The following is a 13,794-nucleotide window of genomic DNA, read 5'->3' on the forward strand; positions in this document are numbered from 1 at the left end:
AAAAAAGATACACTGCAGAGAAGGGAGAAGGTAGCCAAGATGGTAGACAAAAGCCCCAACCAGTCTGAGGCTGCCCTGCTGATGGTTCCAGTTCCCAGACACTGGCTCACTCCTGCATCACTCTCAGCAAGGAGATCACTGAGCCAGGGAGAAGCAGAGGATAGGGGCATAACCTGAAGAGAAGTTGGGGAGGTGGAGTAAAGGCAGCAGTGATTCACTCACCAGACCCAAGAGGCATCGGACCTCATTGACTGCTCCAACACAGCCCAGGAACCCCATCAGCATGGTGACTGCCCCAACTCCAATGAGGATGTATGCACCGACCTTTAGCGATTCAGATGAAGTCTCTGTAGGAGACAGGGAGGGGAAGAGTCAGCCATCAACAGACAAGCACTTACAGCCAAGTGTTTTGATTAATGCTTGTGCAGGCACTAAAGGCCCATATCCATGGCTGCAGAAGGGTTGACAGGGGCATTATACAGAAATCTGAACAGAAAAGTTTGTCTGTGGGTAGAAAGGTTGCCTCCCTTCTCACAAACACTTTTGAACCTGCAGTTACTCATTCAGCCTGCTTGTAAATCTCAGTAAAGGACTAGTCACACCTTAGCTTTGTGTCTCACTTACAATTCCCTGACTAACTCTCAGAGAGCAGACACTGGTACTCCTAGAGATGGGGCAGGAGCAACACCCCCCTTTCTACCTCACCACTATTTCCAAAATTCTTAATATTCAATAACTGAATGTTGGGGGAAGTTCTACCCCTTTTCCTACCAAAGTACTCCCTCTTTCATCGGCCTTTTCACATTAAAAATCCAATGTTATAAACACTCCTGTCCAGTTTCCGCTCTAGGTTCTTCCCATCCATTTGCAGGAAAGGAATACTGGGAAGGACCAGCTGACTAAATGCTCCTTTCTGTGTGTGTGTGTGTGCGCGTCAGACACAGACACCCAATTGGCTTGCAGGGTGTTGGCTGGCCAACGTAGGAGGTATTCAAGTTACTTGACAATTTGAATGTAGTGCTCAGATGCCAGTGGCCAGCCAGCTGGGTATAAAGGAGTGCAAGGATAAATTATTCCAGGTTTAATACAGATCGTGCCTAATTGTAGCTCCTCTTGCACAATCCACCGGCAGCCCTTGCACTTTCCTTGAATGGATGCTGCCCCCTTGCCTCCATTTATGTTACATCCAATTTAGAAGGTGTAACCTTCCTTAAAGGGGAAGGGCTCAGCTGCCATTTCAGTCCTCACTTCCTTCCCGACAGTCCTTAAATAGCAATTGTAGAAGCCGCAGAACAGAGGCTTGCCTTTATGCTGGTCGTGGAAGGACTATTCCTTGCAGACTGCCCACCCCTAGAGAGGTGGGAGGGAGGCAGACAAAAGGGAGGTTTAACCACCTTATGAGGAGCCTCACAGTGCCAGAGAAAGACATTTAGTAACCCAAGAGTTTCATGATGCTGGGGAATTCTGGATGTCGTGTGACCAGTAAGGGAGGTTACAGGACTTACAAAGCTTGGTGATGCCTCTTCCTAGGTTGGGAGTCCCAGCAAACAAGTCTGCTTTAAATCAAGACTAGGCCTAGGAGAGCATATAGTTTTCCCTTCCCAACCCTCCCCCCACCCCCTAAACACAGCTATAACATGTACCCAAATTGGCATTGGAAACACATTCCACTAGAATGTTCTGGGAGGAAGGCAGGTAACCACCAAGGCCAGAGTCATTCATTGGAATAGCCTGAGCCAGCTCTCAACCCAGACTGACAGACAATCCCACACCATATATTATCCAGAACATTAGCACAACCCCTGCCCCCCCCCCCCCCCCCCCCCCCCCACAAAGTCAGCTTTGGGACTGAATGTAACATCAAGACATCACATCTTGGCCCCATGACTGGACACGTTTGCCTTGCAGGGTGAAGTGTTTACGGGGGTAGCCCTAAATCAAAGTCCAAGCTCACACTCTGCGTGTTAGCAGAGAGCTCCACAAATACCCTGTAGCAATGCAGGCATGACTGGGGCCTTTGAACACGTGTTGAATCGCTTTACTGCTAGGAGGCAATTAATGGACCATTTCCACATTTAAAAAAAAAAAAAAAGTTATTTCCAACCCCAGAGCCAAAGGCTTCAAAAGATCCCAGGATCCTTGCTTGCAGCATCTTGGCTCTCGAAGGAAGGTTCTGCAGACTCTACTGGCAGGAGACTCCTGCTTTCCATTCCCCCTTGCTCCATGTCTTCCTGTTCTGGGCAGGCAGCCAAAAGGAGAACAGAGACACGTAGGCCCTTTCGCCAGCATGCTGGAATGCCCTGCTGTGCAGAACTCTTCCCCAGTCTCTGGTAGGGTTACTAAAAGCAGAGGGGAGGAAGAAAGAAGTACAGGAAAGAGGGGAGTAGGCAGAGAAAGAACTTAGTTTGGAAATCCCAAGGAAGGAAGCCTAAAGCACTGTGGTGCACATTCAGCAGAGATTAAGGGTAAAATGGAAAACAACAGAGCTAAGACACAAAGACTCGGAGGCCAAGCAGAGCAAAGAGCAGCCTGTAGAGTCAAGTCAATGTGTCCTGCACATTTTGTTAGTTTTAGGAGGGTGGTGAAGCACTGGAACGGGTTACTGAGGGAGGTGGTGGAATCTCCATCCTTAGAGATTTTTAAGGCCCGACTTGACAAAGCCCTGGCTGGGAAGATTTGGTCGGGGTTGGTCCTGCTTTGAGCAGGGGGTTAGACTAGACCTCCTGAGGTCTCTTCCAACCCTAATCTTTTATGATTCTATGATTCAATGGTGCTGTGCCAACAGAGGTTCGAATCATAGACCTAAATCATCCAGTTTAATAGGAACAGGTGTTTCCTTCTGGAATGCTGTAAGTAGACAGGCCCTGAGCAAACCCCTGTGGCTGCAAGTGTAAAGGGATGCATCTCCATTCACAACCTCATTGCTGTAGCCACCTTGTGATTCTTCCCATTGTAGAAGCTGAAGTAGCAACCCAGATCCTGCAGTAAAATCATGCAAGCATCAATGATTTGGGGCTGTTCTAGCATTTAGTATAAGGGTCCATCTCCCTCCCCTTCAACAGGCCACATTTTCCAGAAAGCCTCCTCATGGCATCCAAACCGCACATCTCTACAGAGGAACGGCACATGGCTGGGTAGCCAATGCCACCTGCAGAGTCACTCGATAGCGAGTTGGATTCAGCATGGCAGCTACTGCTACTCCTCACTCCCCGGAATAAAGCTGAACCACTGTAGGTTGCGTGCAAGGCTAGGCTCACACAACAGCCTCGATCCACAATTCTGGAGATGTGGGAAGCACTTATGAAATAAAAATACCCAATACTTTAAATACAAGAAAGCCACAAACATGTGACTTCTGTTGTGGGTGACAATTATCCAACTAACCAAAAGCCCTTTAAATCCCACCACAGTCCAGGTTCAGTTAAAGCTAGTTCAATTTTTTGGCTGGCACAGAATGCCTTGACCCCACTGAACAGGCCCAAGTCACCTTTCCTGACTGGGTATTTGTGAGTGAGGAGATTACTACTACACATGCAGGGGGCTGCGGACGCCAGACTAGAATGTGGGTTTAAGAACAGCGAAAGGAAAAAGCTCCAATTAAGAATTAAATACAGGTCCCAGTTAACATCCAAAATTAATGTATGTATGAGTAATCCATTGCATTTCAGCAAACAGCTTGAGAATCAGCTGCTCCTTTTGCTATCTCCCAAGACCCATATCCTCTGTGGATTAAATATTTGGGCAGAAGCAGTCTCACTGCACAGCTCTGGGCACACTGAAAGTAACTAGATGAAGTAAGAACACATTTGAACTGGGGGCCCAGCAAGTAGCAATGGTCCAGCCACGTGGCTTGTAATGTATTTATCTGGAGCTTATGTCTGGGAAGAGTTCTAGGATTTCTCAAGAGCTTTTATTTAGAAGTATTTTCTCTGAATGGGGCACACTTTAAGGTTACCATCCCTGGGCTGATCCAACAGCCCCTCTAAACAAGATCATTAACTATTGATGTTCTTCTAAAAGCCAGCCAGAAGCCAGTCTTTGCTTAGGACTATGTTCCTTGACTGTGCTGCTATGCCGTAGAAGTCCCTCCCATGCCTTTGTATTTAAAGAGCTAAACACACAGAGGGACAGATCTCCCACAGGATATAAACCAGAAGATAAAAAAGGAGGAGAATGAATCATGGCCTTACGCAGAACTGAAATGAAACTGCTTTTGTCGACTAAGATCCACACTCCAAAGCCCAGGATCACAGCACCCAGGATCTGAAAGAGCAAGAAGAGTGAAAGTCACTAATTAAAAACAAACAGAACAAAACAGGGAGTGGGGGACTGGTGGCTAAGAGCTAAACAGCAAGTGTCCCACTGTTCCCACCCTTCCTCCCATCACACACCCTTCCCCAAGAGCAAGCAAGCAAGATTAAACAGTCACTCCCGGAAGTAGTCCCAGCTAGCAGCACACAGGAGCTAGGTTCTGCTGTTTGGAGATTATTCATGTAGTGCTTTAGTTCTACCTGGTGCTGCAGGGGAGGAGAGCTGGGACAGACAGTCAAAAGGCTCTCTGCCCTGAAAGGCTTGGAGTAAATCTTAAGGCACAAGCTATACAAGTACAGAGCAATGCTGTCCAGAAAGAGCAGCAAGAGGCAGGTGTGTGTCACACACAGGTAGGCATTATAGGAGCTTTTGGACAGAGAAAACCTTGCTGCTTGATCCAGGGCTGTGCTTTCACAGGGATGGGGAACCAGCTACCTAGTCCTGTGGGGTGCCTTACAATAGGGACCCTTCAAGGGAACATCAGCTAGGTCTAAAGGACATGCCAGACCTCTCATTTGTGACTCTAGCCTAAGTGCAAAGCTTCAAATGCAGAAGTCAGTGCTGTCAAGCTTGGGCTCCTACGAGTAACATGCACAACCAGAAAGTTCATCTCCAAGGAACAAAGCCACAAGCTATGGTGCATGAGGGTGACAACTGAGCATCTGGCATGGGGCCAAGACATGACAGGGAAACTGAACAGACAACACCACAACCAAAACCCATAACACTCCACTGGCATCAACCAGCTGGCAAACTCTGGGGATAGCACAGACCAGAAAGAGCTGGTTGTTCCAGAGAGAAGCAGCAGCAGCCCATCCCCAACTACCACACAGCCTGCCTGGAGTGAGGATTAGCAGTAACATTTCTCATCTGGAGCGGGGCGTTTCTGATGAGAGGATAAAGGGGCACCAGATTGATTGTGGTTACATTTTGTTACATGCAAACAACTTCCCCGGCCCTTATACTGAGACAGAACTCTCACTTTAGGTACCTGCCTTGTACCACAGTATCTTTTATGTTGGGTTAATGCTAACAGCTAGTACTGCAGTGCCCAGATACCCCATTAAGCATCACAGCCCACTGCACAAATGGAGGGCAGAGTTCCTATACCTTTAAAGCAGCACACAGATCAGGCTCTCATTCATTTGTTTAACTGCAAAAGGCACACTCAGAACAGAGGTTTGCAGCTGTGATCTGAAGCGCGAGACTCAGGGCAAAAATAGAGAGGTGGTTCCAGATGGCAGGAGCTGCTGAGAAGGCTCTTGAACCAAAACAGTGACAAGACTGCAAGATGGGATAGAAAAGGCTAGATGAGCCAAGAAAGGAAGATGCAGATTATGGGCCAGCTGGAGCACTTTCACAGAGGTTTGTAGAAACAAGGGAAATGAGAAGCTAGCTCCTGAAATTCTGCTTCCCATAGGTTTTGAAGACTGTTGTAACTTTACAGTCCTCGCCAATGCCACAAACAGACTTGCACCTCTGTGCCTCATACCAGGTGGTGTCCATGGAACTGGAGTGTAATCACACCCCACAAGAATCTGCTTTCCATTTCCTTGCTTAGGGGACAGCAATGCATGGCTGGGAGGGGTGCTTGGTAGCTGTGCTGGTGGCAGATGACCAAGAAGGATAAGAAACTCACCAACCAACTTAAAGCAGAATTAAGTGGCAAATAAGTTACATGCAGACAAGGGAGAGAGAGTGAAAGAAATTGCACCTCAGTGGTGGAAAGCTTGCAAAGGCTATACATTGTAAGGGGCAGGAGGACTGGATCTTTTAGTGTGCATTAGTGCCCACCCTTAATCTTAAGCTGGACTCTGTTTAGCCCAATACTGGACAAATGCCACATTGGCCGTCTTCCAGTGGGCCTGAGCACACTGCAGTATCCCAGGCAGGGTTGGGACAGCAGATCAAGCCAGGGAGTCAGCTAAAACGCAAGATAGAGAGGGATGTAGCTAACATGGCATTCCTAGGGATGGGTGAATTTACAGATAGAGATATTGTCTCCTGCTTAACCCACAGTTTCTCAAAAATATTCATATGGACTTTCTTATGGAGCAGTGATCGTGGGGTGTCACCTATGTTCTGCTGTTGCTGACAAAAACCAGAACTACTTCTAAGTTGTGTTCCTGGGAGGCTATTTGTTATGAGGCACTGGGACCATCCACAGCCTCTGTTCAGTCTGCCTTTTGCTCTAGTCTGCAAATCTTGTGCTTGCAGGAAGCTGCTGTAGAAAAACAGAGGAGTGGGGAAGAGAGGAGAAAGGAAAGAGACAGGCTGTCCTATGGCTGCATTGCTGTCCCCTGACAGAATTTCAGATCCACTCCATGTCTATGCCAATTCACTGAACATAGCTAGTAGGGTTGCTCCCTCCACTAGCTCAAGTGCAACATCTTTCTTACTCTGTCTGTGGGTGGGAACTGCAGTGATCAGTGAACTGCAATGGATTAAGCAATGGTGTGTCCTACAACCCTATCCCCTACAGGATTCTAGCCAGGGCTTCTGTCAGAGGGGAAAGTGTCAGCCTCGCTACCCAGCACTGAAAATAAACTCACTTCAGTGACACACCAAGCCAAGCCTACTGGAAAGTGGCAATTATGGCCTCACATTGTATTTCCCTTAGCAGCATAATTTCAGGGCCCAGCTCAGTGCTATCTTGGGATGACAGTGTGGTGTGTCAAGATGGACTGAGGTCACGTTCTGCCTAACAGGCCAGCAAGTCTGAGGGTTGATTTTAAACTTTGGGGTTTTGTTCAAGGGGACTTTGTGCCTCACTCGTGTATATGTTAAGAGGAGGGTAGGGCAGAGAACTGCGCAGCGCAGTGGAAACTCCTCCTCTACTCCCCACACATTTCAGTCCCCCATCCTCATAGGGTCTATGTTGCATAGGCCTGCACATGGCGGAGGCTTTCAATAAGGCTGAAGTTATGGTCCTGCAACATGGATAGCAAGTCTGTTTGACTGAGGCTAGGAGCCCCATCCACACTGGAATCATGGACTCCGAAGTGAAAGCAGCAGGCACTTGCTCAGCTTACTTGGTTCAGAGATGAAGCTAGATGGCTAAAGCAGTCAAGGGGAGGCCACCTACAAGTCTACTCTTCACCATCCTCTGTACAAAAAAAGCCACACCTGGAGAGCAACATAGCATACACTATATAGACTCAACCTTCTCTCACCTCAGCCCCACAATGCCATCTCCACACAGCCTTAGCTCTGAAGCACTCAGACTTTTGTCTTTCCCATTTGCTGAAAGGAGAAGTAGAGAAAGCAGGAAGCACAGGTGAATTTTCTCTATTCAGTGGAGCTGTGACCTGCCTTGGCTGCTCAGGTCTCCAGGCCTCCAACACATCCTTCCTGGTCTCCCTAGGGCTACTTCAATTGGCTAGGACTATCACCTAGTACTGGACAGGTGTCATTTCAGTGTCTAAACCGCAGCCAGAATGGCACAGTGTTCCCCTAATGTTTTAGCCATCACCTTCTGATAGGCCCAGAGAGCCCATTTCAGCCAGGCAAGAACTCTAGATTAGAGACCTTGACCATGCAACCAGAACCAGGAAATATTTCTTCCTTTGGTCCTTTCTAGATAGTGGACAGCAAATGGGAGCTCAGAGCCCCAGGACCTGGAGACCTTTGCCACCCAGTTAAAGCCCAACAGTGGTTGAGACCTGTAACTCCTTAATTGCATGCACACACACACAGAGACTTCACAGGGGAAAGCCAAACATTCTGCAGATCCCTGGATTTGAGAATAGTTGACACGTTAATAGCATTGGCTCTCTCCAGCCCAGGTCAGTAGGATGGAGGTGCCAATCACATGGCTACAGCTGATGGGTCAAATAGGACCACAAAAGTCAGTCATCATAGGTATTAACATGCAAGTTCTCTGCAGGGATAGGCATTTACTATTGCCACTGCTCATCTGTGGAATGACCAACCACTTGAGCTTTACACTCCAAATCCATCCCAGCTGGAACCAAACCCACCCCAGCACGTGCTTGTCATTTCAGGTTGAGGGCAGTCACCCATTATTCACTAGCCTCAGCTTGACAGAAAAGCCTCTGGGACTAAGAGACCCTGCTACCAGGGCCGGCTCCAGGCACCAGCGTAGCAAGCAGGTGCCTGGGGCGCCAATGAAGAGGGGGGCGGCACATCCGGTGGCAATTCGGCAGCGGGGCCATCACTCCCTCTCGGAGCGAAGGACCTGCTGCCGAATTGCCGCCAATTGCGATCGCGGCTTTTTCTTTTTTTTTTTTTTTTTTGGTGTGCGTGCGCTCTTGGGGCAGCAAAAACGCTAGAGCCAGCCCTGCCTGCTACTCCCAGAAACAGCACTCAGCACCCTTGATAGGGCTGCCCAGGCATTAAAGTCCATAGACTTGAGTATTCACAGTGGATCCATCTCACTGTGATACATGCTTTGTATAAGGCATCTCCATCCAGTCCTTGAGTTACTCTAAGGGAAAAGCCTTCAGCTCCCACCTCCCACATGTTGCCTCATGGGCACATTGAGTGTTAATGCAAGTCCCCTCTTCCCACCAACATGCACCCACATGGCACAGCTTAGACAGAAGTCTGCTCTGAATCCTTGTGCTAAGGAGAGCATCACCCCCAAATGGAGGACACTTCTAGAGGGACACAGCAGCTTTGGGATAGTTTCTCACCTCCTCCCCATCACCACTGTAGAGTAGGACAAATTGCAGGGGATACTGCTTGGCTCTCCTGCTTCAGAGCTGACCCCAGAGCGAATACCTCTCTAGATGGTGGGGTAATCCCTTTATTACTTACGTGGGGCCCTCAATGGATCCTGCCTGGCTCAGGGAGGGATGTGCAGACCTCATTTGGTCAATACCCCTCCTAACTCATTGCCCCTAGTTCAGCACTGCAGCCCAGCTTTTCATTGGGCAGAGGCCTAGTACTAAGTCAAACAACAGCATTTGTTTGAAACATCACAGGAGAAGCAGCAGATGAAAGTTGCCCAGAGAACAGCTGCTTCCCGTCACCTGCAGCCAGCCAGAGGAGGCCCAAGGTCCCTGAGAACCCTGCTGCAGAATGCCAGCATCAGCCGCTCCCCCTACCCCCACCCCGCAGCATCTTTCGACCTTTTTCCGTGCAAAATGTGGGAAAATACTTTGCAGTTTGTGGATCAATTTGAAGGAGCAGCTTGGCTCTGCCCCCTTCCTCCCTCCCCCCTGCCAACTTAGAGCTGTCCCATGGGGGCTCCCCAGGAACACTGGTTTACTGGCTGGGAAGGGGAATCGTGGGATGGGGGAAGGGAGGAAGTGAGGGAGAGGGTGTGGAATAAAGAGACTTTGCAATCCCCACTCAAACATTCAGCAGCAGCAAGATAAGCAGGGTTATTATAGGGCAAGACAGCACTGCAGGCTATTGTAAGACACATGCAGCCTCTCCTCCCTCTCCTGTTGGAGAGAACCATCTCCACAGGAATGGTAAGCAGGGCTTCTGGAGGGCAGGTTATTTACGGCTAAGATTCCCACAACTTGGTTACCCCACAGCTCCCCTAACCCCCACAAAGAGACCCTGAAACAAATACGTGAGGGGAGAAAAGAAAGCCACATTAATCCCCTATTTTCCTACCCGCACTTTTTTTGAGACTGTTACACCGAACACAGGAAATGCCCCAATCCCTGGAACCAGGATGATAGTCCCAGCATACCTCTCCCCATGATCCAGGGGGTTCTGTCCCCTCCCCAAGTTGCTATTCTTGCTGAATGCAAACCAGAACCTGCCTAAAAAGTAGCTGAAAGTCCCAAAATCTCTTAATAACTTTAGGGTCCCTCTGGACCCCAGCTCACCCCAACCATCCCCAGAGGAGTAGGAGGTTGTAAAGGATAGTTTGTTGTATCACACCGTAAATCGGGTAATACCTTCTGTTATGGGCAGGTAAGGGAGCAACAAAATCCTAACCCACCCCCTCAAAACTGATGGGCAATTACAGATAAGCCTGGGAACAAGTGTGCATTGGCAGAAGAGCCAGATACAATCCTGTAGGACTTCCTCTCCCCCCCCCCCCCCACTAACCTAGACTAAAACCAGTCCCCTCAAAGCTCGGATGGCCCTTTAAGACTCTCCTCGGGTATGCTAAGAACATCCATGACCTTTGGTCCCTGGCAGTCTTTAATTGGAATCCTGGCTACTCCAAGAGGGAAGCAACAGAAACACATGGCAGGGAAAGAGCTAGCATAGCAAACTGAAGGAAACCAGATCCAGATGTGTCCCAGTTGCAACATCAAGGCCAGCACTCCAGGAAGCTGCAGCATAGCACAGCTCGAGGCATGACAGTGTGTGGGGTAGAAGAGTAAAGCCACAGTCAGAGGATAAGCTTGGAAAGCAAAGCTCTCATTTTACCAGGCTTCTCTGTCGTACACATTCAGCAATGTTGAGAGAGACAGGCAGAGTTTAACCATCACAGGAGAATAGGGGAAAGCTGGAGTCTGAGGCGAGGTCTACACTAAAGTTAGATCAACCCAGCTATGTTGCTCAGGAGCACAAAATGGTGGGTGCTCAGCACCCACAGGCAGCTCCCCGATCAGCTCCCCGCACGCACCCAGGATTTTCTGCCTGCCAGCGGGACCTGTGGCTCAGTGCCCTGCCCTCCCGCTCGTGGCAACTTGCTGTTTCATGGCACGCAGGAGCCTGGGAGGAAGGAGTGAGGACATGGCACGCTCAGGGAAGGGGGTGGAATAGGGTGGAGCGGGGGCCAAGCACCCTCCAGCACATTGGAAAGTCGGTGCCTATGCTCAGGGGTATGAAGAATCTACACCCGAGCAACATAGTTAAGCCAACCTAATCCCCAACATTGACAGCACTAGATCAACAGAAGAATTATTCTGTCAACCTAGCTACCACCTCTCAGGGAGGTGGATTAACTAGAGCAATGGGAGAATCCCTCCCATCACTGTAGTGAGTGTCTACACTGAAGCAAGAGAGTAGTGCGGCTACACTGCTACAGCATTTCTAGAGAAGACTCCCTGAGGCTTCCCTACCCTAGTGGTGTAGTAGAAAGAGAGCCTGAGACAGAAGTCTAGTTCAGGCCTCTGATACAAAAGTAGTGGTCAAGGCTTTGACCACTACTTTAGTTCAGGCCTCACATCAGGCCTCTGATACAAGACATATGTCTCAGGCTCTCTTTCTACTACAAGTGGTACCACCTTGAGAGAGAGTCAGAACAATCCCAGCATGACTTTTACAATTTAGATCAGCCTGCGGAGAGTCCTGAAGGGCACAGATATCCCAGCCATTAAAACATAAGAGGAGTTTTGTGGGGAAGAGCGGTGATTGAAGGAGGAGAAGTTGGGGACAAACACTCAGGTGAATATATGCCAGACGTAGACCCTCCCATCCTCACCCAAACCAAGCGAGCCAGCACCAATCAGGGATTCTGAAGCAGCTCACACTGGGCCCGCCTCCCAAAATCCAAGCCTCCTCATCCCACAGGCAATCCTGCACCCAAGACCCTCAAAAATTCCACTTCAAATGGAAAACCTGGGACTGATTCAGCTTTTTCAAAATCAAAACCAGCCATTGGGACTTGAAGTGAAATTATGATGGTTCTGTGAAGCCTGCCTGGACTATTTAGAAGAGGAAGATTGCAATGGACTCCGCAGGTTGTGGCTTCACCGCTCTGTAGCAACCCTGTTGCTGCTGCTCCAGATGTGGCAGAAAAAGGAATGCAATAATGGCAAATTTACAGGGAAGCAAAGTAGGCCCACCTTCCCCTTTCCATTGACAGAGGAGGCTGTAGGCACTAGACACAGCAGGCAGGATATGTGGAATGGGGCAACTGGTCTATTTCAGCCAGGGAAGGGGATGGGAGTGTCTACAGCTGGAAGCCACAAAGCCACAAGGGGCATCAGGGTCAATGACGTTTTGGAGTGGGCACCAATACTAAATTTTAGCTTAGTCTGAAGTCTAAAGTTCCACATCTGAGGCTATATATAGTCCTTTCTGCCCACCCCTTAATTCAGAATTGCTCATCTCAAGCCCTCCCACAGAGACAAGAATACTTACAAAGAAGAGAAGGTTGAAAAGGAAGAGGAAATACTTGGTCACTTTCAAACAGTCAGACCCCATCTTCCTTCACTTCCAGGATCTAAAGGGAAAAAAAAGCAAGACAACAATCCACGTCAGTATATAGCCTAGACAGCATTAAAGGGGCACTGGTCATCACTAGAGATAGCTCTGAGCCACCATTTTGCCAGAGATCCAGCTACATAGTAGCTGGTTCTGTAGAGATCATGTTTGGGCCAGTAAGGGTTCTCCTTACTGTCAGAGAAGAGGATGGACCAGACTGATGACCACTGACAAAGTGCCACCTTTGTGGAAGTTTCCTGGATGGTGACAGAGGCCTACAATGCAATTCTGTGAGAGTATGTCTACACTGGAAACTTCAATGCGCTCCCGTGGCAGTGCTTTGAAGTGCGAGCATGGTCGCGTGCGAGCGGTAGGAGAGAGCTCTCCCAGCACTCTTGGTAATCCACCTCCACGAGGGGATTGGCTCCCAGCGCTCTGAGCCTGTCTACACTAGCGCTTTAAAGCACTCAGGGGGGTGATTTTTCACCCCCGACCCAGCAAGTTAGAGTGCTATAAAATGTAAGTGTAGACAAACCCACAGTCACAGAAGGGATTTAACCAGCTAGGAGCCTTGTAATTCCATCACTATTTATATGTAATCAGCTGAGGCACCAACTCCATATCCACAGAGGACACCGCTAAGCTTTGAAATGAATCTTGTCCAGCTCTTTCTGTATGCCCATTCTACCTCCTGACTCCCCCAGAGCTCTCTTCCTTTCTCCCTGTGGGCCTGTAGACAGTCAAAAAAGGGGTCAGGAGCCTTGTTTGAAAGATCATGTCAAAGTGGTCTTTTCCAAAAGAACTTCTAGGAATTATTTTGGGGCAACTCTATGGCCAGTGTGTTATACAGAGGTCAGATTAGATGATCAAAGTGGTCCCTTCTGAGCTTGGAATTTATGTCATGCCAGCCTTGTACAACCCAACCCAGTAGCCAGTCACCTGTGTGACTAGGAGAACCCTTAATCATGCAGGACGATACAGACCACAAGCTGTGCAATTCAGCAGCATACGAATTAATGTCTTTGCTCAGGGACCCTTAAAAGATGAGCAGTCAAACTTGTCACAAGGATGTGCCTGCAAACGCACCTTTCCATTTTCAGTACTATGTGATGACAAGCCTCTGGATGTAGGTACCAGTAGCGCAGGCTCCAGCACCTCAGGCAGCAGTTTGATGATGCAGGCCAGAGTAGTACAGACCATACAAGAGCGAGAGCAAGAGACATTTGATGACCATTGTGTGTAGTCTGGTTTTCAGAGGATCACAGAAAGAATGTGTTGGAGATTATGTTTGGGAGACACCAGATGGGTAAGAGAAACCTGTGAAACATTTCCACTAAGACAGACATTGCAGAGCCATAGTTCTTTGCCACAAGCCAATGCAGCTTCACTATACCTGAA

The 13,794-nt window shown here is 48.8% G+C and overlaps 1 protein-coding gene across 1 annotated transcript in view; it reads right to left on the bottom strand.

Moving 5' to 3' along the window:
- CD82 (CD82 molecule) overlaps nucleotides 1-13,794 on the bottom strand; it is a 70,268-nt gene that overhangs the window by 19,514 nt on the left and 36,960 nt on the right. The window contains exons 2-4 of the mRNA XM_034769601.1: nucleotides 12,334-12,415; nucleotides 4,191-4,263; nucleotides 223-347 (exon numbers count right to left, since the gene is read on the bottom strand). Of these exons, the coding sequence (XP_034625492.1) occupies nucleotides 223-347; nucleotides 4,191-4,263; nucleotides 12,334-12,396 (261 nt within the window). The 5' untranslated portion in view covers nucleotides 12,397-12,415. The remainder of the gene's footprint in view (nucleotides 1-222; nucleotides 348-4,190; nucleotides 4,264-12,333; nucleotides 12,416-13,794) is intronic.

Source organism: Trachemys scripta, chromosome 4 (genome assembly GCF_013100865.1).
Source record: "Trachemys scripta elegans isolate TJP31775 chromosome 4, CAS_Tse_1.0, whole genome shotgun sequence".
Taxonomy (NCBI): domain Eukaryota; kingdom Metazoa; phylum Chordata; order Testudines; family Emydidae; genus Trachemys; species Trachemys scripta.